We start from the raw sequence: 25,931 nt of genomic DNA, 5'->3' as shown, positions 1-25,931 counted from the left end.
TTCCTTGGCACAAAGGGGTTGCAGTTCATGCATTTTTATCTTACATAAGCCCTTGAAAAGCATCTTTAAATACTGTTTAAGCCTACATTAAAAAATGTATAATGTATGTATAAAGTTTTTTATTTTATGTGTGTGTGCGCTCAATCTTTTCCTTCAATGCATTTGACAGCTTGTATTTGAAGATTTGGTTTGTGGGTCCGCCCACCTAATGACGTGTCGGCGTTTATTTGAAGGCATTACGTCGCGATTGGCTGAATCACGCATCCATTTGAAATACACAACGCTGAACCAGGAACTACAGAGAGGATTCTTCCCGTCTTTTAAGTGGTAAGTCTGTGTCCTCAGACATAATGCTCTCGTTTTACACTGCTAATAAATTTGCCTTGCGTTAGATATCTGTTACAGACCAGGGAAACCAATATGCATAATTGTTAGCGATCTTTCGCGCTTTACATTTTCCTGAAGAATCTAAACATTCGTGTTTGTTTTAGCGCCCGCCCCCTCACAGTTTGTGATTGGTCAAACCTCTCTGTTTCTGTGTTGTGATTGGATATTTCCTCAGACTGTCTTAGCTTCAGGTCAGAGTGCAGCAGGAGCTACATGATACGCAGGATGAAAACTGGAAACAGAGTAGATCTGATGCAATTGCATTACGTGGCATTCAGATGAGTCCTGAGTCCACTGCACGACTCTCTCTAAATAGATGTTTTGTTCTGATACTGATTGGTTGCATTGCATTTGTGCCAATATGCCTATGCCACATTGACATTTGCATCACTGAAATGAACTAACATTCCCTGTAATACTATTCTGTTATATTTAAATTGTATATAAAACGAATTCAGTTCAGGTTATGATTCAGCTCTTAGCTGCACTCACGGTAACCTTTTGTATTGAGCATTTACTAAAATGCGTAGCTAATGCTGTCTTTATTTAATTCATTTTTTTTTTTTAAAGAAATGCCCTAGGTGCTTATTTTAATCTTAAATCTCTTTCAAACCAAAACCTTTGTAGTTTAGCTTCTGAAAAAAAAGCATAGGCTACTGGTCTCAATTTGAGTCTTCAAAGCGTTTGTACACATAGCCCTTGGCTATCCCTCTATTTGTGGATTCGACTACAGCTCACCCAACTTTCTATGTTGTCTGCAATTTGGAGAAAGTTATCTTTGGGGATTTGCAAGCTTTATGTCATACATTTTTCTAAATATTCTGTAAGCATGTCATTAATAGTGTTGCATGTCATTAATAGTGTTGCGTGTGTTGGCTGGACTGTCTTGTGAGGTTTGTATCAAAGTCTGAATTGTTCAAATTGCACACTGTGTGACCCTACAACTTCCTGGTCGCTGCATTGAATCATCCCAGTTTTACAAAGCCTACGGCTATAAGAATTTTCTAGAAGATTGGTATGTTTGCCACTTAACAGCCCATGTCAACTTCCTTTAGTGGTCACATTCATTACAAAGGAAGTGTTTGGTCATTGTAGGATTGTAGGTCATGCCCCTGGGCTTGACTCAAACCATGTTGTGTAAACACGGTAATGGTCCTCTTCCTCTGGCATCTTTAGAAAAGTAATCCATTCTTGTTTCTCCCACTTTGTTGTTGCATGTGGAGCCATTTTAATTACATCAACTTAAAGTAAAGATTAAAGACATCAAACGGAGGATTCTGAGTCGACCCTTGAACTCATTTTACAGGTTTCAGCTCACACGGTCATGTCTCAAGAGAGGATGAAAACAGCCTCGTAATTCTCTTCTTTCATGCACCTCTGCACTTCCTCCAGCTCTTCTCTGTTTTCCATGCTAATCAGTCTGTGCTCTTAGCACAGAGCCTGCACACCTTTCCTCAGGAGATCTCCGGCTTATGAGCCAAAATGGATCAGGTCGAAGGTCCACGGCTCGATTTCTCTGGGAGAGGATGGGTCAGGGAGGTTTAAACATCATCAGAAACAAAGACTTGCCCTTTGGCTCATGCACCCTTTTTTCCCAGTCTTTAACAGAAGAAGCTGTATTGATTGCAAATAGTATTGTGAGAGGCGTAGAATTTTGATAAAGCGCTCCCTGACCACCTCACAATAAAAACAACTTATGAGACTGCAAGTATGGCAAATGCTTTAATGCACTTAACCCATTACCAATTTCAGAATTCCTTGCCTTCCGAACTAACAATTATAACATGCATCACAAGATAAGGTGCCTTTTTTTCTCCTGTTTTTTTTTTTTTTTTTTTTTTTTTTACTTCAGTTGCTATGGAAATCAATCTGAGATCTCTATCTGGAAAGTCAGAGTAGTGTAAAATGAGATGGAGTGTATGCTCCTTTAATATAAATGGACAATCTTTACAATGTTAAACTCACTTTTAACACTGCATTGAATTATCCGACACATTCAGATACTAGTACATAATGATTTTGGTCTTATTTTAACATTTTTGTAAATCAGCCAATGACATGACACTCATAATATTTTTTTTTTTATCCAGATCTTTTCATTTATTTGAAAATACATTAATTAAATTCATACAGGCAGTAATTTAAATGTACCTCTTTTAATTTATGAAGTTTTTTTTTAAATTATAATATACATGTATATGACAAGGCAAGATTAGTTCAGGCTGTAAAATGGTATCATGGTGCGACTCAACTAAAAACTGATATTTATGAGTTAATAATGAATGATATTCATATATAAAAAAAAGTTTTTTGGAAAAGGTTTGCAAATTTTGGAAAATAATGCTTAAGGATTCCCTCAAATACATTATTTATTTTTACTTGATGGTTATTGGTTACACCACATGGCATTTCTATCATTACTGAGTCTTAAAAAAATTCATCTTTACTTGAAAATGATACCAATATTTTTCAAAACCATATGAAACTAACTTTAATAACAAATAGTATCTTTCTGAGATTTTGGCAGGCATGTGTGCTTTAAACTATTTTAAAAATATTTAATTGACCCAAAGTTTTAATTATTTATTATCTATATGTAACACAAATCATTTTCTACCCACAACTGATTAATTCAACATACCAGAGGAATTCAGAGCAATTCAACTCTAGTAAGGGTGACTTGCAGGCATGGAAAGACTTTCAAATAGACTATGTCTCGGATCGACCTTCGCATGATTGAATTCCTTGAAGTCCCTGCCACCTCTGGGGATGTGCCTCACATCAAATTCCTCTTTCTAACTTCAAGATGCTTTCCGTCTTACACAATCACCCATGACTTTTGCAGCAATTTAGGATGTGATTCTGAACTCTGAAAGTGTAAGTGCAAGGCTGTGGTTCGCAACTGGTGGGTCACAACCTGAAAAAAAGGAGAACAGCAGGGGGGGAAATCTGCTGAATGTCAAAGGTTTACAGGCATGTTCTCATCCTCAAATCTGTGAGGAAAAAATATTACAAAATCATTTACAAAATTGTCAGTTTTCTTAGTCAGCTTAGCATAGTAATATGTCATTGTGACATATTGGGAATATTTTACTATGCAGTTTGTGGTAATATTAATAATTATCAAGGACTTATCTTTCTGTACAATGAATCATTTTGTTGCATTGCCGTTTAATGTAAAATTTCACTCTTATAGAAGACCTTTTCCTCTATAAGAGTGAGATTTTACATTGAACGAAAACCATTTTTTTCTGTATAGGACGTTAAAGGGTTTTGTCAGACGCTTCATAGGGGTTCCCATCATGGGATCATTTTATGAATTCAGTTTTAATTAAGTTTGTTTTAATTTATTTTTATAGTGATTAACCAGTTAAACAGCTTGTAAACACACTAGAAAAATAAATGTAACTTTTTAAGGGTTAATAGGCTAACCTTAGTGTTCTATATTGAACCTTTTTTTCTTTTTTTTCTTGAAGCAAAACCATTTTAGAACAACTTTCCTTGCTGATTTATTGCTGAGCAGTGTTTATCCATTCATTCATATCCATGTAAAGCAAAAGTACTGTCCTTTGGAATTTTGAGTGATAAGTAAACCATAGCAAATCTTTACTTGAGGACTGCAGTAGCATTTTTATATTTGATTTCTGTAAGCAAACAGACAGCTCTCACTGTTCACTGCTTTTACTTACTCTTTCCTCATATTTTTCATGCTGTTTCTCTCTCAGGTGAATGAAGGATGGGGAAAAAGGATGCAAGTTCTGTCAAGCAGCCGGTCGACCAGTACCGTAAACAGATCGGTGAGAACCTCTGTTCTTTGTATAGTCTTTATTTTTTAATATGGATGTTAGTATAACCTTCATCAAATATTCATCCAGTGTTTTATTAAAGAGAGTCTGAAATGCTTTTTCTCCTTCATTTCAGCCACTGGTATTATATTGCTTATGAATTTTACGCATGAACAAACTTGATGGTCAGAATGTTCAGCTGGGAACAGGACAGTTTGACTAAGAAAACCCCAAAATAAACAACCTCATAGCCTATACTGTACAGTCTTCAAATTTAGCTACTAAAGTATAAGTCTCTGAACCTCCTTTTGCTCTGACTTATGCTTAATCTTAATTTAGCATTAGTTATAGGAGGAAACAATATGACCTATCAATCATGGTTAGCATGTGAGTTGTGATAGTGGAAAGAACATGGGGTTTGTTTAATAACATAGACAGTCGGTATATGGATGCTAGGGGCTGTATGAGGCGAAACAGTGCTGTAAACACTTAGCAAAGCTGTATAAATGTCATTTCCACAAAAGCAAATCCAATTTAGCTGCTAAAATAACACAGTTTAAGCCACTGTGAGTTTACACATTGGTTGTGCATGTAAACACACTCACTGATGGAGCAACATCATTGGGTAAATGAAATGGCAGTTTATTCTGATTAAAAATCATGCGCTATTAAACACCGAGTGAGTTTTCGTTGTGCGTTTCGCTACATTTGGTCTTTTCACAGAGAGCGTTTAGCCTCTTTTACCCTAAATACTATCTTCCTAGTTTTTGAAAAACTATTTATTTTATTTCAGCTTAAACAATATAAAAGATATATCAAATATTTTATATACAGTAATATATCAAAATACACTACCGTTCAAAAGTTTGGGGTCTGTAAGATTGTTTTTTAAAATAAATGAATACTTTTACTTAGCAAGGACGCATTAACTTGATTAAAAGTTAGATGTTTTTTAATGATGCAAAAGATTTCTTTTTCAAATAAATCAGAATCAGAATCAGAATCAGAAAGAGTTTTATTGCCAAGTATGCTTGCGCATACGAGGAATTTGTCTTGGTGACAGTAGCTTCCAGTACACATACAATATAAAGTGACAAGACAAGTAACATAGGTATAAATAAAAAATAGAAAAAATAAAAATAAAATAAAAATAAAAAGATTATAAATTATAAATATATATAAAGTTATAAGGTGCTATAATGAAATGTCTGAGGGAAGTATTGCACATGTTTGTTCCACAGTAGCGGAACATTTAAGTGTTCATGAGGTAGATGGCCTGGGGAAAGAAACTTTTCCTGTGTCTGGTTGTTTTTGTGCTCGGTGCTCTGTAGCGTCGACCAGACGGTAACAGTTCAAACAGAAAGTGTGCTGGGTGTGACGGGTCCAGAGTGATTTTGCGAGCCCTTTTACTCACTCTGGATGAGTGCAGTACTTTGAGTGTGGGAAGGGTAGTGCCAGTGATTCGCTCAGCAGTCCGAACTATCCGCTGTAGTCTACGGAGGTCGGTTTTGGTAGCAGAGCCGAACCAGACGGTGATGGAAGTGCAGAGGATGGACTGGATGACAGCTGAGTAGAACTGTACGAGCAGCTCCTGTGGCAGGTTGAATTTCCTCAGCTGACGCAGGAAGTACAGTCTCTGTTGGGCTTTCTTCACAATAGAGTCTATGTGAGTGTCCCACTTCAGATCCTGAGAGATGGTGGTGCCCAGGAACCTGAATGACTCTACTGCAGTCACAGTGCTGTCCATGATGGTGAGTGAAGGGAGTGCAGGGGGGTTTCTCCTGAAGTCCACGATCATCTCCACTGTTTTGAGCGTGTTCAGCTCCAGGTTGTTATAACTGCACCAAAGAGCCAGCTGCTCCACCTCCTGTCTGTACGCAGACTCGTCACCGTTCCGGATGAGTCCGATAACAGTAGTGTCGTCCGCAAACTTCAGGAGCTTGACAGAGGTGTCTTTAGAGGTGCAGTCATTTGTGTACAGGGAGAAGAGCAGTGGTGAGAGAACACATCTCTGTGGAGCACCGGTGCTGATGGTGCGGCTGTCGGACGTGATTTTGCCCATTCTGACTAGCTGTTGTCTGTCTGTCAGAAAGCTGGTGATCCATTGACAGATGGAGCTAGGGACAGAGAGCTGGGTCAGTTTGGTCTGGAGCAGTGATGGGACGATGGTGTTGAAGGCAGAACTAAAGTCCACGAACAGAATCCTTGCATAGGTCCCTGGTTTGTCCAGATGTTGTAGGGTGTAATGCAGTCCCATATTGACCACATCATCCACAGACCGGTTTGCTCTGTAGGCAAACTGCAGGGGGTCCAGCAAGGGTCCAGTGATGTCCTTCAGATATGCTAACACCAGTCTTTCGAATGACTTCATGGCCACAGATGTTAAGGCAACAGGTCTGTAGTCATTGAGTCCTGTGATCTTTGGTTTCTTCGGGATTGGGATGATGGTGGAGCGTTTAAAGCAGAAAGGGACTTTGCACTGCTCCAGTGATCTGTTGAAGATCAGTGAGAAGATAGAGGCCAGCTGGTCAGCGCAGGTTTTCAGACAGGCTGGTGAAACACCGTCTGGGCCTGGTGCTTTCCTTCTCTTCTGTTTCCTGAAGATCTTGTTTGGTGACATATTTGTTTATTTTTCATTCGCGCTCTATCGCCTTATCGTGTTGGATTGTGGGAAATAGTGTCTCAGCAAGTGTACATCGGATGTACACTCGAATTCAGAGAGGATTGTGGGTAAAAGTAGTGAATGAATGTAGGGAATGATGTCGTTCACTCAGAATTCGGACACCACTACAAAATGGCCGACACCCTAAATAGTGCACTATATAGTGGATAGGGAGCGTAAACATAAATGCTGTTCTTGTGAACTTTCTATTCATCAAAGAATCCTAATTAAATATATATCATAGTTTCTACAAAGGTATTAAGCAGCACAACTGGTTTCAACATTGATAATAGTAAGAAATGTTTCCTTAGCACCAAATCAGCATATTAGAATGATTTCTGAAGGACCATGTGACACTGAATACTTTTGAAAATTCAGCTTTGCCATCACAGGAATAATTACATTTTAAAATATTTATTTTTGACTGTATTTTTAATGCGGCCAACTTGAAGCCATTGCGAAATCTGTGTGGGGAAATCTTTTGCCTTCACGTGAAATTACAGATCGTGTGGATTCCTATTGAAATGATTGAAACAACCGTGAATGTGACCTGACCTCTTGGACTTTTACTCGGAGTAGCTTTTAGTCCAGTTGTATCCTACATTGTACATCTGGAAGTTCTTAATTTCCATTGTAGGGTTGAGATATGGAGACTTAAGCTGTATCTGAAATCGCTCCCTATCCACTATATAGTGCACTATTTAGGGTGTCGGCCATTTTGTAGTGGTGTCCGAATTCTGAGTGAACGACATCATTCCCTACATTCATTCACTACTTTTACCCACAATCCTCTCTGAATTCGAGTGTACATCCGATGTACACTTGCTGAGACACTATTTCCCACAATCCAACACGATAAGGCGATAGAGCGCGAATGAAAAATAAACAAATATGTCACCATGGCAACGGCGCACGCGAGATAGAAAACGATCATTTATAAGACCAGACGCCTGGTTATTTATTTATATATATACCGTTATATCTATATTTGAATGAACGAATGTTTTGTGTAGTGTTTTGTTCTCTTTTATTTTCACATATAAATGTAAAAAGTAAATAAATATGATAAGCAAGTGTTTTTATTATCTTTTTTTATCAAATAACGCAATAAACGTGAAAAATACATACATACAATTGTTACATACAATTCATACAGCCAAGAAAGGCAATATTAAAGATGGGTAGGTAATGTTTATGACGAAATTGTCCGAGCTCTCTGGCGCGTGATAATTATGTCAGCGTCCGAATTCGCGCACTCATTTTCGTTCACTCTTCGCTGATGTAGTGCACTCAACTGCCATTCACTATGTAGGGGTTAGTGAATGAGTGAACGAGTGAGCGGTTTCAGACACAGCCTTAGTTTTGTAATAGCGCTGAAAAGATGTCTTTTTTCATTGGTACATCACTGATGTAATTTGCAACCCAGTGCACGCCAACATCATCTCCCCGCTGAAAGAACCTGTCTCATACGCATGATTTTATGCGAGTTCATATCGCACCCTTTAGTAGCACTATTAAGCTTGCGTTTCTCCGTCACCTTGCCTTATTGTCCCTGTGCTGCATGACTGTGCTGGCAACATAACAAGCTGAACTCCTGCTGGAGCCTGCGATTCTCAGACATATCCCATTTTGTTTTCTTTCTTTTGCATCTCATCAATTCAAAGTCGTAACAGCAGGTTATGGACAATTGAGCCCCCCCCCCACACTCTTCCTCCCACTCTTTCCATCAGTTTGCTTTGAAAAGAAGTCTATATCAGCCTATTTCAGAGAATCGCTGTTTAACAAAAAAAAAAGCCCAAAATAGCGCAAAGCAACACAAAGGGAGAATACACATCGTAATTTGAGATTGTAATGGGAAGGTAATTTCTATCTTGACAGGTCTTGCTTTCTTTCTTCTTCTTTTTTTTTTTAAAGGAAGAAATCTTTTGTGATGTCAAGTACCTCGTAGGGCTGCTGTAGACACAGTGACTTTAAATACTGTTATTAAGCTGCATAATGGACTCCAGAGAGCTGTCAACCACCAAAAGGGTTCCTCAGGTCTGTGTGGTCATCCCCCTCTTGAGTCAAGATCATTCACACAATCCTCTCTGCCTTTGTCCAACAATTATTCGCATGACCAAGCACTCAGACTCATCCCTGCCGATTAACTCTCTCTGTTTGTGATCGTTTTAGTGTGAGTGTGCACTCAGCTGATCTGTATATGGTCTTGATATCTCTGATGTGATGTGAAGGCTGAATGGATCTAGCATGTTACAGATCTTCTCAGTTTTCTGTGTGTTCTGACACTGGCCATCACGATCATGTCACTGTGCTTTTAGCTTTTGTTCAACACTTGCCACATCCTGTGTGCAAAAGGATACACTCGCTCCCAACAACTGTGGTAAAGTGCGTCTCTGTTTTGTGTGGAATGAGTTGTTTTATTTTCAAAGACAAAGTTCTTTATTTTTGAACTCTGTGTTCTCCCAGTACGTGTGCAATCTGTCAGTGCTGGATTCAAGTTTGGCACATGACGGCCTGTTCACACAAAATCCAAAGTGTCTGGCATGAAAATATACAGCATTTATCTTTTGTTTTTGTAAAAAAAAAATCATTATACACATCGAAGGAGACATGTCTCTCCAATGTTCAGATTAGTAGTTATTCAATATGGGGTTTTTGATGACAGATTCTTAAACTTTTGCATGTGGTTGCCTGTGAAATTTAATATTTAGTTAAATCTGACAGTTTGACAGTGTGATATGTTGTGAAATAATAAGCCTTCTTGAAACATGATCACAACAAATTTGAGTATAAATCTGCTCATAATTTCACTCATATTTTGTGCCCATTGTTTAAAGGCAGAATTTAATTAACACAGAAATAATTTTATGACTAGTCACAGTTGAAGTGAATATTGTTGATTGTCTCCTAACAAGGCCACATATTAAGGTCTGGTTAGATTATTCTAATCTAACCAGACAAACAATCATACAATCACAAACAATCATTTATCACATTTATCGTGACTTTGACAAGGGCCAAATTGTTATGGCAAGGCGACTGGGTCAGAGTATCTCTGAAATGGCAAGGCTTGTGGGTTTCTCCTGGTCAGCAGTGGTGAGAATTTACCAACAGTGGCCCGAAGAGGGACAAACCACAAACCGACGACAGGTTGTTGGACATCCAAGGCTGTGTCACAACACACAGTGCATCGCACTCTGCCGTGCGGGGCAGACAATCAGAATGCCATGATGCACCGGCGAAAGCACCTACGATGAGCACGTGAGCATCAGAACTGGACCTTGGAGCAGTGGAAGAAGGTCACCTGGTCCCATGAGTCCCGTTTTCTTTTACATCACGTGGATGTGTGCGCCGTTTATCTAGGGAAGTGATGGCACCAGGATGCACTGCGGGACGATTGCAAGCCTGTGGAGGGAGTGTGATGCTCTGGGCAATGTTCTGCTGGGAAACCCTGGGTCCGGCCATTCATGTGGACGTAATTTTGACACATGCCGTCTACCTAAACATTGTTGCAGACCAGGTACATCTCTTCATTACAATGGTGTTCTCTGGTGGAAGTGGCCTCTTTCAGCAGGATAATGCACCCTGCCACATGGCACGCATTGTTCAGGAATGGTTTGAGGAACATGATGAAGAGTTCAAGGTGTTGCCCTGGTCTCCAAATTCCCCAGAACTCAATCCAATTGAGCATCTGTGGGATGTGCTGGACCAACAAGTTCGATCCACGGTGACTCCACCTCATAACCTACAGGACTTGAAGGATCTGCTGCTAATGTCTTGGTGCCAGATACCACAGGACACCTTCAGGGCTCTTGTAGAGTCCATGCCTCAGTGGGTCAGAGCTGTTTTGGCAGCAACAGCATGTAAGGCAGGTGGTCCTAATGTTTTGGCTCATCTTTGTATTCTTCATGTGTAACATGAAGGTCGAATTTTATAGAGATGCAGAGTTTTGTTGGCACACAAAATATGCCAAAAATTCTGATTTGTTTGATCAGACCCTTACAATTTCTTCATCAAGTTATTTATCTGTTTGTTGGCCAAATTGAGCTGTGGGTTTATCAGAGCTTTCTTGCAATCTTATAACAGGAATAATTGCAGAATTCTTTTCTCTTTTTCTCTCCCATTATGAAATTCGCTATATCATGTTAGAAAAGCACCAGGCTGATGGAAGGGGAATCTGTTTGTGGATGAGGAGTCGTGGCTTTTGAAATGAAATCGTCTGTAGCAGTTTTGAAAGGCACCCTTGGCCCCGTGGGTTGATTCTTGTCACGTCCTTGTCAACATCTGACAGCACAGTGTGTACGGAGGGGTCATACCGCTCAAGTCCACAGGAAACAGTGGCACATTATATTAGAGAGCCTCCACTCCGCTTTTGGAAAACAAGTAGGGGGAGGTTTCGCTCTGCAGCGATGCAATTGAATGGTGATTAATGAGTGAAGGTGCGTTCAAAGCCCGCCTCTGTATCGCGGGCCAATTTGAGCTCAACAGCGGTGAGACGGCAGAGCCAAGGAGGCCAGCGAGTCGTCATAATCATCGAGTCCTCACGCAGAGAGAAACGCCTCATTGAACTCGATGGCGTGTGATTCAGCATACTGGCAGGACCACAAAGTCTCGCTATATAAACAATTTATTTCAAACTCTGATATGATTACAATTAACTATTCATTTGGAACAGATGTCTGAGGCTGTTTGTTGTGGGTATTTACACCACAACAGGAAGTTTCAAGAAAAATAAGACACACACCTAATCTGTCCCAGTTGGCTTGGAACAAAACGAGTTTTGCTTTCCACGCCGTGTAAAATCTCCTCAGGTGCAAGCGTAAAATACTGTAGACTCAGAGAGAGGTTGAGAAAGACAGTCATATGTTGTAGGAGTGTTTTGAAGCTGACATAATTCCTTTTTTGCTGTACATGCTGAGGCAGGTTGAAATTGAAAATGCTTTTTCTTTTTTTTGGAAAACCTATAAGCTTGGATTCACACTTCTCTAAGCTCCGCCCCCTGGCAACTATTGCTACAGAATACCCCATAGGAATGAATATTTATATGAACATTTATTTTTATTTTGTTAATTGGTTATACTTTAAAAAAAAATATTGGGTCTACCATTAAATGCCACCATTTCGTGGATCTCAAAAGTAAAAATACCCAACAACCGTATTCACAAGTAAAGTAACCTCTTTAATATACTGTTATATGTGCTAAACTTACTATTCTCAAATCAATTTATTTTCAAGTGAGAAATGTACATCTTAACAATTAGACATTATTCAAAACAAAATTCTGCATTAAAAAAAATGTATATTGATAATTTAAAGCCAATATTGGTGGATCTCTTTTATTATTATTAATTTACTTTGGAGCTTCTTTTGACATGTTTTCAAGTGATATCACCTGTTAAATTTCATTAAAAATTATCCAAACACACATAAGATCTTCCATAGACGTATATTACAAAAGAAAGCTTGGCAACAGTTGCTAAGATAGGATTGGTCAGTAAAGTTTTTTAATGCTGGACTTTTGCACGAATGATTGGCATTAATGCCCTGCAGTCCCGTCCCATGGAGACCAAACTGAGAACTATTCCAGAAGTCTCTGCAAACAAAAACAGTGTTCATTATTTAACAGCTCAGTGTGTGAACCAAGCTTCATATCCCATCATTCAGCTCTGGAATAGCAGGATGTTTACCTCTGATAATGGCCTCTTGCAGGCCTGCGTCGCACACAGAAGGTGCACCATAAGGCAGGAGAGACCTGCGAATGTCCCTGGGGAGGGGTCAGTGTCTAGCTTCGGCATCTGAGAGTGTCCAGCCCTGCAATCTGCAGTCTGAAGATGGATAAGGACACTCTCTCTTTCCCCCACTCCATGTAAATAAGTCTTAATGAGGCAGGAGTTGCACTTGAAACGGCCCCTGTGTGTCAACAGCTCTCACGGAGACCTTGAGTCTGACCCGGGTCTGCCGCAGCCCGCAGGACGGCCCCCTCCTTTTCCCACCAAGCTGTTGCCTTCCCATTTTTTGCTTCTTTTCCTTCGTCTGTTTGTTTCTAATTAGAGACACGACGCTCCTCGCACACCTTGCACACATACGCTCCAGGTGGCCGCTTTGCCTGGCGGGTTCGTTGCAGTGAGATTGCCTGATGATAACTGCCACTGAGTGTGCCACTGTGTTAACACAATGGAGTACTACCACTGCTTACTGCATACTATGCTCTGTATACTGCATACTACTTTTTTAAAAATAGGGTGGGTAACCGTATTTATTTACAGGTAAATGACAAATAAGAGTGTTCATGATTGAAAAAAAAAAAGGAATCATCTTTTAAAGCACACAAGTTCTTAAAAATGTTCGTGTTGGTTCCATAACTGGTTACATGACATTTTTGTTAAATTACATTTAAACTTATGTAATATTAAGTAATACAAAGTTTTACTTTTACTTAATCTTTATATTTAAGTGTATTCTAGTGTTCTTTTTCTTCTTTTTTTTACAAACATAATAAATTATTAATTAATTATTAGTATCAAGTTTTTAATATCAATATTATAAATAGTTTCTGCATTTTGGTTACACCATATGACCTTGATTTGGCAGACTTTTGTTCAAATATTAATAAACAATGAAGCAGATTTGTTACAATTATTTATTCTTTTTTTTTATGAGAAATAATGCCAAACAAGGTTTTCTTTTGAATTTCAGGGTTTCGTTTAATCCTTTTAATGAATTTTTTCTACATTACAATAGCAGACTTCTTTTTACTTTTTATTTTTGAAATTAAAAGCATGCTTGCTCATAATATAAAAGGTGTATTCAATGTGAGTGTACAGTATGTGTGAAAGGCATTTTTATTGTATTTTGGAAGAAATTAATCATTGATAGGACAAAAAGAAAAATAGTGCCACGTCATTGACCCTTATACCACAGTAAACACAACATTCTTGTCACATGACCTCTTCATATTGCATATAATGAAGAAACGGTTACCATCAGGGAAAAAATTAAATACATTTTGGGCCATTTTTAATCTAAATTTTTAAAAATGTCTTAACTCTTGCCATGTCTGATCCAGTAATAAGTCTACCATTAATGTGGAATAAAAAAAGTTTACGATAGTCCGTCTTTGTATTTTAAGATAAATCAAGTCTAAAGCAGCCCTGCATAAATTAAATGCTAATTTGTCTTATATAAGGTGGCACAGAAGGTTAACAGCCTCATATTAAGGCATGTTAATAAGGGGTAAAACAGGCAAATACATTAAGGCCAACTAAGAATGTTTCAGCAAAATCCATTAGTTTAATGATTCATAATAGAACATTGATGAAGACGATTGCAAATGCATTATATTTGTTTTATTAAAACTTTTAGTTGTTAAATGAAAAAAGCTTTCAGCCTAACTCAAAATGCAAATGTAACTCCAATTGTCACATGGTAGAAATGACCCGTGCGCCTCATTTTCTCTCTCAGGAAAACAGGATTACAAGAAAAACAAGCCGGCGCTGCGAGCCACTCAACTGAAGGCAGAGGCGAAGAGGAGTGCTCCGGGAATCAGGGTGAGATGGCTGTCTTTCATTCTCATTACCTCCCCCTCTATCCCAACTGATCCCTCTCTCCCCCATCTGCCAAACCACACACACACAAGCATTATTCATCACACCTCTCCAACCTGAGAGCAACTCAAGCAGTCTCCATATTGATGAGGCAGAGAAGAGTCGTTTGACTCTCAGAGGACTTGCTCTCTTTCTCCCTTTCCATCTCCATTGCTTTCTCTCTGTTTTTCTTTTTCCCTCAGCTGTCACTCCAGAATAATAATCCAGAGTTTGAGGAAAAAGCCTTTTTATTCACCATCTTTGTGTGATTTCCATTTATTGGTGGCACTGGTTTGGTCAAGCATACGTAACTGTTACTGTTGCTCATACTGATCCTCCTGGATGATAAAAAAGGTTAAAACTAGCCTTGAAGGTGAAACTTGTCTAAAGACTTCTGGTCTCAAAGGCTATGTTCACTGTCGGTCCAAATTTGATTATTTGTGAATCCGATTGGAATCTGATCTAAAATGATTGACTTCACATGTGATGTTTTTTTGCCATTCACACTTTCTAAATCTGATCGGATTTCAATTGGATCTGCACAAAAATCGTATTTGGACTGACAGTCTGAATGTAGCCAAGAGCCCTATTCGGAAGGGATTAACTTTACAAGGGTAGATGGAGTAATGTAATTTTACCACATAACGTCTGTAATATTAATGGCCAATTCGCACAGGATAAGATATCTCAGTAAAACTAGCAGAAGTGGGAGGGGTAACTCGATTTGCGCATTGCCGTCACCCTCCTGTCGTGTTGTCATGTGTGTTGCTTCCTGATATCACGTGCGCAAACAACCTATATATATATATATAAAACATGTCCGGTCGAACGATGTATTAATTAACTTTAGATTGGATTGTGTTGGTAATAGGCACTTACCTACGCTAAAAGATGTTTCGTGCTTCTAACAAGTGCTTTCGAGCTTCTTTCTGATCTGAATGGTATGTGGAAAACACTTGAGTTTTGCCACTGATTTGTCCCAGCGTCTAGAACGCAACTGAATGTGCTTTTTCTAGCGTCTCCATACTTGAAAAACCATGGAAAACTACTTTTAAACAGGAAATGACGGAATATTTACGTACATATTTACAGCGGGTCTATTCGCACGGGATTAGTATTACCTGAGGTCATTTTTCCGGACCTTTTTACTGAAGGTAAAAGTCGCCGTAATCTTTACTGACATTATCCGTAATAATTACTGAGATGGCACATTCGGACGGTACTAAAATCACAGAGAAGCTCTGGTAATTATTACTTTACCCCACCTCTCCATATTAAACTAGTCCTGTCCGAATAGGGCTTTTGAGACCTAGCTTGGGCCATTAAAGGGCCATTACACCCAAAAACAAAAATTCTGTTATCACTTACTGGATCTCATGTCGTTTCAAACCTGTATTGATGAAACCTGAATTTTTTTATTATTTTTTTAAACATAAAAGATATTTTGAAAAATGAGAAGTGTTTTTTTTTTTTTTTTTCAATAGTCACCAAGAATGGTTACCAACATTCTTCAAAATATCTTCTCCTGAGTTTGACAAAATAAATGAATTCATCCAGGTTTGCAATGACATGTGAGTCAGAAAATGATTACAGAATTTAAATTTTTGGCTGAACTATCGGTTTCAGAACATCTTAGCAACCATATAGTGAGACTGAGTTTTGCATGAGCAAAGGCCACTCATGATTTCTCTAGTACATGTAAAAAAAAAAAAAATTATATATATAATTTTTTTTAATTTGTTTTTTCTTTTTCATTTTGCGCAAAAATGTATTTTAAATTGATTAATGCCTTATTTTTTTATGTAGATTTTATTGTTAACAGACTTAATTAAAACTACTGCTTTAGAATTGTCTGTACATATTCTCTCTTCATCCCTGTTAAGTTTGGCAGGAAGCTTATTTTTGTTTGGTTTTTGGCATGAGAATTTGTGGTGCAATATGTTTTATCAGTTCTCTCAGAATCCAGAGCTCCATATTGGGCACTGCAGCCAAAACAGCTAGTTACTAAGACCGCTCACTGACAACAATGATCTGAAACCAATTCATAATTCATAAGCTGCAATATTTTCACAGTGGACTAAACATTGTAGAAACACTGGGGCACGTCTGCACATAGCTGAATACAACTTAAAACGTGGCATTTGCTTGCATTGGGTTTAGTTTGCCATGAAGAAATCAAATGTGAAGGCTGAAGATTAACTGGTCTTAGCAACTCAATTGTTATTGTAAAAAAGCCAAGCCCTCATTACAATTCTTCTAAGTCTCATTAGTCTTTCATCCAATTACTGAGGCTTAAGGCCTTGTCCGCACTAATACGTTTTCATTTGAAAACGCATATTTTCCTCTCCGTTCTGACCTTCCGTCCACACTGAGATAGTGTTTTTGTCAACGAAGATAGCTTTTTGAAAACGCTCTCCTAAGTGGATGAATTTGAAAACAGCGTTTTCGCATTGTAGTATGGACTGTGAAGGTATTTGAAAATGATGTTTTGTCATGTGACGCATAGTTATACCGGTATTGTTGTGTCTGCTATTTACTTTCATAGTGTTGCTAAAGAGAAATGTTCCTTTGTAGAACCTTCATATTGCATTCCTGCATAGATGACAGAAAAATATGCTGACAATTACGTTTTAGACCATACAATTCTTGGATGCAACAGTGAGTGGTGGGATATTTTGCTCATAAAACAATCGTGCCAGAAGAATAGCGCGAGAACTTTATTATGTCTGCTCTCACTGTATCATCTCGTGACCTTTTGTTATGTTTTACGGATGTGCAGTAAGTGGATTTGAAGCATTTTCTGACGTTTCAGTGCGGATGAGCAACTTTTGGAAAACGCTTGAAAATGCTAGTGTGGATGGGGGAGTCACTCCATTTTCAAATGTATCCATATTAACGTAGACAGCCTAAATCTGAGGAAATGATGAATTCCATGTGCATGTTTTAAAACAAAAACATCTTGTCCATAATGACTCTAAATCTTAATTTGGGACCTACTGAATGTCTTTCCACAGGTATGTGCGAAGCCTATGAGCTCAGTGGTTAAAACATTTGTTTACTGCTGAAAGCAACGTCCCCTCGTTCTGACAGAAATGTAGTTTATTGCATACAGATTTGGTCATTGGCTTGGCACGTTTCTGAGGAACGTGGACGCCGATTTGTTTGTTCTGGTTCGTAATGTGACTAATGGACCCCTGAGCTCCACACTTGAGTTTTGTTCTGGCTCTGTGGAATGCCTCCTTGGCTTTGTTTTTTTTCTGAGGAGTTGACTCATACTTTTACCACTTGTTTTTCCACAGGCCATTTTCTCTGGCTGTGCATGCTTGGCAGGTGGCTTTCCATCTATGACCATCCCTCACTCGACCCGCCGAAACGCACACACGTTCTTCTTTTTCATCTTCCATCGTTCTTTAGCGTTGGTCCCGTTTGTGAGTGCTGTATGAGGCTCTGGAGAGCAGGCTGAGGTTTGGGCTGTCTTGGGGTCCATGTTGGCAGCACGCTCAATCTGCTGTTCTCCACGCGGTGGCCATTTGGTTTGCTGGGATGTTGCCTGCCAGCTTGGGGAGGCAGCGGGCGCTCGACCACCTGCTGTGGGCACTGCTTGGCTCCCTGGTGCCTGGCTGAGCGGATGGCATCACCTGGCACAGAGTAGAGGTGCTGGCGGCCTCAGCTGTGTGGGGCGTCTGGCCTGAAATAATCAGTGCCAGCTCACTAGCCCTGGAGCTGAATATCGTGAGCCCGCTGGCCAACTTTAACTGTTTCACTCTTCACTACATTCCATTGCATGCATAAATAAGTCAGTGATTTTTAGCTAAGATTCTGAAATATCCAAAAGTGCCATAGAAAGTAGTACCATGTTTTTTAGGCATGTTGGGGATAACCAACACCAGGCCTATGAATTAAGTATAATTTTAGTGTAACAATACATTCAAATTCACTTCAATGTCAAATTCAAAGGTGATACTTTCTGGCACAAGAGACAAACACCTAAATTAGGTATAATGGAACAATTCTTAGAATCTAAATTCTAATTTAAATTAGGGGTACATGGTTATTACAATTCTGGTCAATACCGTTAAGCCGTTATTTATTTTTGTGTTTTAACTGATAAGCAATAAATTGCAGATATTGAAATTCTATACTATTTTGTCCAAATAAATAAATAAAAAAACAGTAAATTAATAAAAACTGTAACACTAAAAAATTTTAAATACTAAAACTATAAACACTAAATAATAAATACTTAATAAAAAATGTGTTAAATTAACATTTAACAATGTTATTACATTTTTTGTTTTTAACTTTCAGTGAGCGTTAAATGGCAAAGGTAATCTAAAAGTAATAATAGAGGAAATGAGAATGCGCAATTTAATATGCAATATCAACTTTAAAAAGAAAGCTCTATTATCAGCCAATATTTGAAATGGCACTAATAATATTGTGCAACTTGTCGACATTTCTTTGTGTACTGCAAGGAACATGCAGTACATATGTTTAATATAAAACACTCTTTTGTAAAACAGCACAGGGACGTTTCCAAGTATGTGGCCACAGATCTGTTTGCAAACTGTGTTTATGAGTCCCATTCACACCTCCGTATTTCATCCGGTCTGTCAACACTCGTATGAGTGAAACTCTCATTTTTATGCCTCGCACACACCCTTCCTCTCTCACAAACACTGCAGCACACCAGCCAGCGGTCGGAAGTGGGTGAGGTATTACAGCACACCTGGGTCGGGCTGAGATAACTACACAACCACTTAAAACGGGGGAGTAAATCCCACTTCAGCTGTTTCTGTTGGACGCTGATGCTGGTGTGCCGTAACGCTCCTGGCCGTAAGGGCCAATGTTATGAACGCAGGGCTATATGAGATAATACCACAGAATTCTTTGAAACTAGAAGACCGTGAGAATTCATACAAGGACACATGAGGAAATGTGTGTGTGTGTGTGTGTGTGTGTGTGTGTAAGATACAGTGGCCTGTCGCCAGATGAATGGGAACTCACTCCCGGCATGCCACAGCTGCTGTTGAGAGCCACATGATGCTGTTGGGAATGTTCCAGCGTTTTCCATCAGAATGTGGGAGACTGAAGCGTAGGCCGCTGAATTATTAGCTTCTTCAAGACAACAAGGTCTCCTCTCTTCACTCACATACTCATCTGACAATTTCATTTTCACACAGCCTCATCTGGACTTACTGTATGTCTTTTTCTCATAAAAGAGTATGAGACCACATCTGTATTCATGGCTTTTTACTTGCCTTTTCAAGAAAGGATTTTTGGGGCAATGACATGATTCTCCTTTTTCCGTGTCTAACACATTAAAAATAAAGTAAAATTGCAACAGGGTTGTTTAACTTAACTAAAACTATGAAAAGTAATGGTAATAAAATCATAATAATTGTAATAAAAAAACTTAAGCGAAGATTACAAATGTTGTCTTGGCAACTAACTGAAATAAAATAAGTTGAAATTGAAAAGAAAATAGATAAATAAAGGCAAGATTAGTCATAATGGAGTAACTAAGAAAACTTTATGATCTTCATATTTCAAAAATGTGTGATTTATAACATTTGTACACAACATGTATGGAAAATATGTAGCAAAAAAGTGTTTTGTGTTTTCCAGAAATGTTCAATTTCTCATTTTCATCATCTTGGACAGTCTTATTAGTCATTGACCTTCTTGTAAACAGGACACATTTAACTACTTTGTCCTTTTTTTTTGTTACTTAAGCCTGTATTTAAAAATTGGAAAACATTTGCCACGCAAAAACAATTCCCTTTGGATGCGATGACACTTAGGCTCCGACACAAAGCGGTTAAATAAAGAACGTGAATCAGCATAGGCCTCTGGTAATGTATGAAACTGAAGTGCATGAAATTTAAAAGTTTTCCAATTAAGAGAGGCTTAAGCTGTTTGGAGTCTGGCTGGAACAAGATAAATGCAGCGGGCAGCGAGTGCTAATGAGGACATACACACTGATGACTGCTGCCGCAGCTTGTACACAGATAGTCATGGCTGTCGTGGAGGCTTTTAATAGCCCCTTACAATTTATCTGCTAGAATTATTATTAGCCTCCTGTTTGCTGGGTGGCTTATCTCGTCCTGCTCGGGGTGGATTTGCTTGCTTGCTCGGTGTTTGATGTGTGTGTGTGCATGTGTTTTTGTGTGAATGAACACAGGAGGGGGAATAGATGGATGTGTGTGATATTATTTCACTTTCTCTCTCTTTCTGTACTGTTTTCTTTCTTTTCCTCTGTGCTCCTGTCTTTGAAGAACATACTTTAATATGACTACAAGAGGATACATGATGCCATGGATTACTGATCAAACAACAATAGCACGCCATAGGCAAAATTATTTGCATTCATCACATTCCTTTAACTTATTAATGCATTAAGGTCTTGTTTAAAATAACAGATTGTGCATCCTATCACTCCCGTTTTATCATGTTGTGCTCCTGTTTGCGTACCCTCTTTTCAGAATTTGTTAGATCTTCAGCATCTTTAAACAAGTAATAAAAACTCAGTGAGTGTTTTAGCGCAATTTTCTGACGTCATGGGATCACAACACTAAGAGATAGTAAATATTTTCCTGGATTTTTTTTGTGCGTTCCCGAGATTAGACCTTCCTTAACATAATGCTGAAAACCCGAAGTCTCTAGGTGGTCTGGTTGAGGAGTAGATAGAAGTGCAAGATTGGTGCGCACAGACAGAACAGAAATCATGAGTTAACAATCGCAATTTTGTCCGGTGGAAAATTGCGCTAAAAAATATACATTATTTATTTATGTATTTATTTATTCCTTGAAAAATCTGCATAACTGATATTTAAGCTTATCACACAAAGCAAAATAAATTAAATTACACACGTGGTCCCGTTCAAAAGTTTACATCCCCTTTGATCGTAATATCATGTGTTGCCTCCTTGAGCATTTTATATCTGTTGTGTGTGTGTAAAGTGCCACTATTATGCTATTATAAAGGTTCCTAATTTTTTGTAGAGGTCTCCTACAATAAATTTACATGCGTCCAATATCAAAAAACACTTTAAATTTATATAAATATACACTGCACATCACCTCATTTCTCAGTTTAGAGTGATCTGTTATCAGAGGTAACTGTCTTAGTTATGTATTTCAGAAATGTACATATACAAATCACAGTTAGCTAAAAATGTATGTATTTAAACAATGTAATAGTTTAAGGCAGAAACAATGAGCTCATTGAAGTAATGAATACTTAAAAATAACCTTCTTGCAGATTCTACAGGGGGTGTAAACTTATGAGCAGACATTTGTCATAAAGTTCTCACAGCTTTTAATATATCCTTGCAATTTTCTCTAATTGCAATTCTTGTCTAGAAAAACATCAACTTCTAGTACACTGAGCCAAAAGTAGGCGCACAAGTTTTGATTAGAAAGTTTGATAACGAGTTATCAAGATAAAGAACAATTGCTTAGTTAAATACTTGAGTGCTCCTAATGAAACAGGTTGATGAGGATTGTAATTTAACACAAAAGGTAATAAATGACTTATTTAAATCTAATTCATGCTTGAATACCACTCCTTCAGCCATCATCAATTTAGCTCGGGCATTAAGCTCCCAACAACTCTTAATTAGAACAAAGACATTTCTGGGAGATTAACTTTCTCTGAGCCTGCTGGGTCTGCCAAACCCTATTTGTGTCACAGCGAGAGTAAAGATAAAGAGCTCCAAATATACTGATACTATTGCTGAACATTTGTGGTGTGAATTACATATCTGTGTTTAGTTATGATCAGTCTTGAGTCTATCATGCTATGAAAAGGAGAGCGTTTCATTCTTTCTTGAACTTCTAGGGAATGGCATTGCAATTAATAGGTATTTTAAAGCAGAATTAACTAAATGTATTTTAATAATGCAGCATGAACATTCCAAGAACTTTCTTTTTTTCTATGTAGGCTTCCTAATGAGTAGATTATGGTTAATGCAAGATTATAGATTCATGCAGGTTCTTCATAACAGTTGGTTTGTGGGTTTTATAAAGCATTGATTTTTCTACAGAATAAAAGGTTCTTAGTTGAACTTTAAAGTGTTCTTCTATGGCATCAGGTTTCAGATCTGACTTGTAAGAATGAACGAACACATTGGAGTCATTTTAATGTTTCCACACTTGGAAGTCATGGTTTAAAACAATCACAGTGTTTAACATTTAGGGGCTTTCGCACCAGTGGAACGTTTTCATAGTTTCAATAACTATTGGGGAAAGTACTCTCTTTTTGGCTTGTTCACAACGCAGGAACTGGGAAGGATTTTAGTTATAAGAACATCTTTTTAGGGGACTAAATTAGCTCCTACGTCAGAGTAGTCAAACCCAGCACAATTGGAACTAACTAATTGGCGCTTACATGTTGTCATTGTCAACTGGCTTACATCACTTCAGAGTTCCTACTGGCGGTGCGAATGCAACCAGGAAAATGGCCAGAGGGGAACATTTAGTTCTCGGGGGACCGCCCTAATGGCTAGTTCCTGTAACTGTGTTCCTATAACTATCCGGTGCGAAAGCCCCTTTTTATGGATTAATTTGATGCTAGTGCGAGTAATTCGTATTATTTACTCTTATTTAGCAAAGTCTGAATCCGAAAGAGTAAACCGTTTTTCTTTTTCTCTGATTGCAGGACGTCATATTGGTCATTGTGGCTGTTCTGGTCTTCCTGCTAGGCATCTATGCATTCTTCTACCTCAACCTGAGCACAGAGCTGGATCTGGATGTGGACATGGACTGAAGGACTTTTCTCAGATATGCCATCTCAGAGGATTCTGAGTGGCTGGATACATGAGCCATTCATGAAGTGCCATAGTATTACACATTTCCTTTCAGTGTCCTCTTTCTATGCCTTTTAAACCAGGATAAACTGCGTGAAAGGAACGAAGATGAGTCTTAAAGTGTGCAGAAGCATCACAGATTTTTTCCCCCCAGTGTTTATCCTTGATAATTTTTTCGATTATTAATAAAGCTCCACATGCCCCCACAGCTTTGAGATTAGAAGAACCAACTTGTTTTCTCTTTGGATCTTTTAGTTGTAAAGGAATAGTTCATCTATATATCAAATTTCTGTAATCTTTAACTCTCTTAAAAATGCATTCGGCTTTCTGCATGAAACACAGAAGGAGTTATTTATGGCAGAATTTCCAGGCTGTTGGTTTTTATACAATCAAAGGCAAGATTTTCACTGAATAACAACTTAAATTTCAGTGAGTTTTACATAAAGTTATGGCTTCAGGAGACTTGGAATATACTTTTATGAAACTTATGCATGGTGCTTTGTGGTGTTTAACAACTCCTGGCTCCCCTTTGTTTTGATTGTATAAATTCTAAACTTCTTCTTTTGTGTTCCACAAAAGAAAGTCATACAGGTTGGGAATGACATGAGGGTCAGTAAATGATGACAGAATCTTCATTTTTGGGTGAACTATCCCTTTAAATCTCTGGTGTTCTTCGTGTGGCAGTCTTACAACAACAAAAAATCCCAATGAAATGAACCCAGACGGCAACATAGTGTCGGCCCAGATCCGGCCCTCATCTGGTATGCGTTGAATTCACATGTGACCCGGATCTGGGCCGACACTATGTTGCTGTCTGGGAATGCACTAATTTTACATAATGTTTTGTATTTTTAGGGGATTTTATGGTACTAAATTAATTTGACATAGTAGTTATAATCCGTTTATTCATTTTTTGAGCATAGACTCTTTTTAAAGAAGACACTAGGCAGATTATTGCTAAGTTATAGAAGTTTAAATTTCTTATGAAAAATGCACAAAAATGCTATTTTCAAGTTGTATACGAAATATATAGTTTTCAAAACATGTTTTTATTCAAAAACCAAAGCCATAAATCTAAACAAGTTATGTTCCAAATCTGAGGTTGATATCTCTTTCAGTAAAATGTTGTTTGGGCGCAGTACCAAACGTTTCCACTAGATGAAATTAATTTCCAATGCTGTCATTTTTGACCACGATGAGTGTAAGTGTTTTGTTTTGTTTTCAGGACCGTTTAACCTTTTCAAATCATGTCCATGATTTATTGATTTATTTTCACAAAGTAAGTGTCAAAACCGTTACCGAGTTTTGTTCCATTCCAAAGAAGTAACAAAGAGCACCAGAGGGTTAAACATTTATCACACTATTGTTTAATTGCACAGATGTATTCATTTTTTTATCAGATTGGTTGGATTTACCTGCTCGTGCAAATGAATTGCATAATGTCTTACTCTTCTCCTATCCTATGGAGAATTTTTTTTATATTTCAGGGTTTCCCCCCCTAAAACCAGGTAGACGAAAAGAGATGTTACATTCCATACCACAAACACCTTCTTACAAATCTAGACATCTCAATGCTGGAGATCAGAGACAATCTGTGATCTTGTTTGTGTGTGTAATGCTTGCATTCTCTGTCTCATCGCACAGCTCGTTAGCATATCAAACGTCACAAACTTTGGTTATTGAAAGCCGAAAGAGCATCAGTGAAGACGCCAAACATTACCATGTAGACCTTGATGTGCTCTCTGCTTTTGTATGCGTGTGTGTGTGACCTCTAGAGACACGTATAGTACAGAACTTGAAGCATTATCAATCAGCGAGGTGCTGTTACTTTTAGCTAGTGTGCGTCTTTTGATGTATCTCAGAAGATGAAACGCATGGCCCTGCCTTGGTCTCTGACATCCAGTGCTTCCTTTACACACTGCTGGGCCTGTGTGTGTGCGTTCGTAGGAGAAAAGAGAGAGTCGTAGGGTGGAAAATGAAAGGCTGAAGCTGATGACATTCAAAGTTCATTTACATTCTCTTTGTATAGCGCATTGGATCTCGTACAAACGCACAGCTACGACTTATTTCGTTCCAGGCCAAGAGAGTTGTTTTATCTTTCCCTGCATGAGGTGTATGTCTCTAACTCAGGACAACTGCTTTTCTGCTCAACCCTTATTTTCCTGGGATGTCTGACTGTTATCATTAATTCAAGGATTGATACCCTATTGAACAAAACATTTTTGTAGTCTGTCTTTGATTTAGACTCGAGAGCTTTCCAAATTCTTTCATAGTGAGATTGAACTAAACCAAAACAAAGAGTCTCATGTTCCTTGTTGACTGTTTTGCTTGTTTTTCTTCTCTTGTTTCTATCATACTTGAGATAAAATAATAAACATTTGTCAAACCACATTGATACTGATAAAAGCTTATTGTGTTTTTTTTTAAATCGTATAACAAGGTTGAGCTTATAAATAGTATCTGTTTCAGTGCCTTGTGGCGTTCGACTTGTTAATGCCAAACAAACGCACACTAAGGGGCTGTTTACACGACACTGTTTTCAACTAAAAACGGAAAACGTTTTATGCGTTTTGGATGTTCATTTACACGACAACAGCGTTTTAGGTGCCTGAAAACGCAAACTTTTGAAAACAGATTTCAAAGTGCACGTTTTTGAACAGTTTCCGTGTAAACAACAAAAACGCGAATCTGTGAAAACGCATAC

The 25,931-nt window shown here is 38.3% G+C and overlaps 1 protein-coding gene across 1 annotated transcript; it reads left to right on the top strand.

The window, feature by feature from the left end:
• The first annotated feature begins 203 nt into the window (after nt 1–203).
• Nucleotides 204–25,633, top strand: triqk (triple QxxK/R motif containing). Its single transcript, XM_084423684.1, has 4 exons — nt 204–327; nt 4,113–4,184; nt 14,296–14,381; nt 23,080–25,633. The coding sequence occupies exons 2-4, from the start codon at nt 4,124–4,126 to the stop codon at nt 23,185–23,187; spliced, it is 255 nt and encodes an 84-aa protein (XP_084279810.1). The 5' UTR covers nt 204–327; nt 4,113–4,123; the 3' UTR covers nt 23,188–25,633.
• Nucleotides 25,634–25,931: the final 298 nt, after the last annotated feature.

This window comes from Rutilus rutilus (assembly GCF_951802725.1).
Source record: "Rutilus rutilus genome assembly, chromosome: 11".
Classification (NCBI taxonomy): Eukaryota; Metazoa; Chordata; class Actinopteri; order Cypriniformes; family Leuciscidae; genus Rutilus; species Rutilus rutilus.
Note: the sequence above shows the minus strand (reverse complement) of the source record. Positions and strands in the feature narration are given on the sequence as shown.

What these genes read in the sequence shown, in the direction of transcription:
- triqk (XM_084423684.1), top strand. Translation starts at nt 4,124, where the DNA reads ATGGGGAAAAAGGATGCAAGTTCTGTCAAGCAGCCGGTCGACCAGTAC. An exon ending in CCAGTACCGTAAACAGATCG is followed by an intron (nt 4,185 to 14,295) that starts GTGAGAACCTCT and finishes TTTCTCTCTCAG; the next exon opens with GAAAACAGGATTACAAGAAA. An exon ending in GGAGTGCTCCGGGAATCAGG is followed by an intron (nt 14,382 to 23,079) that starts GTGAGATGGCTG and finishes CTCTGATTGCAG; the next exon opens with GACGTCATATTGGTCATTGT.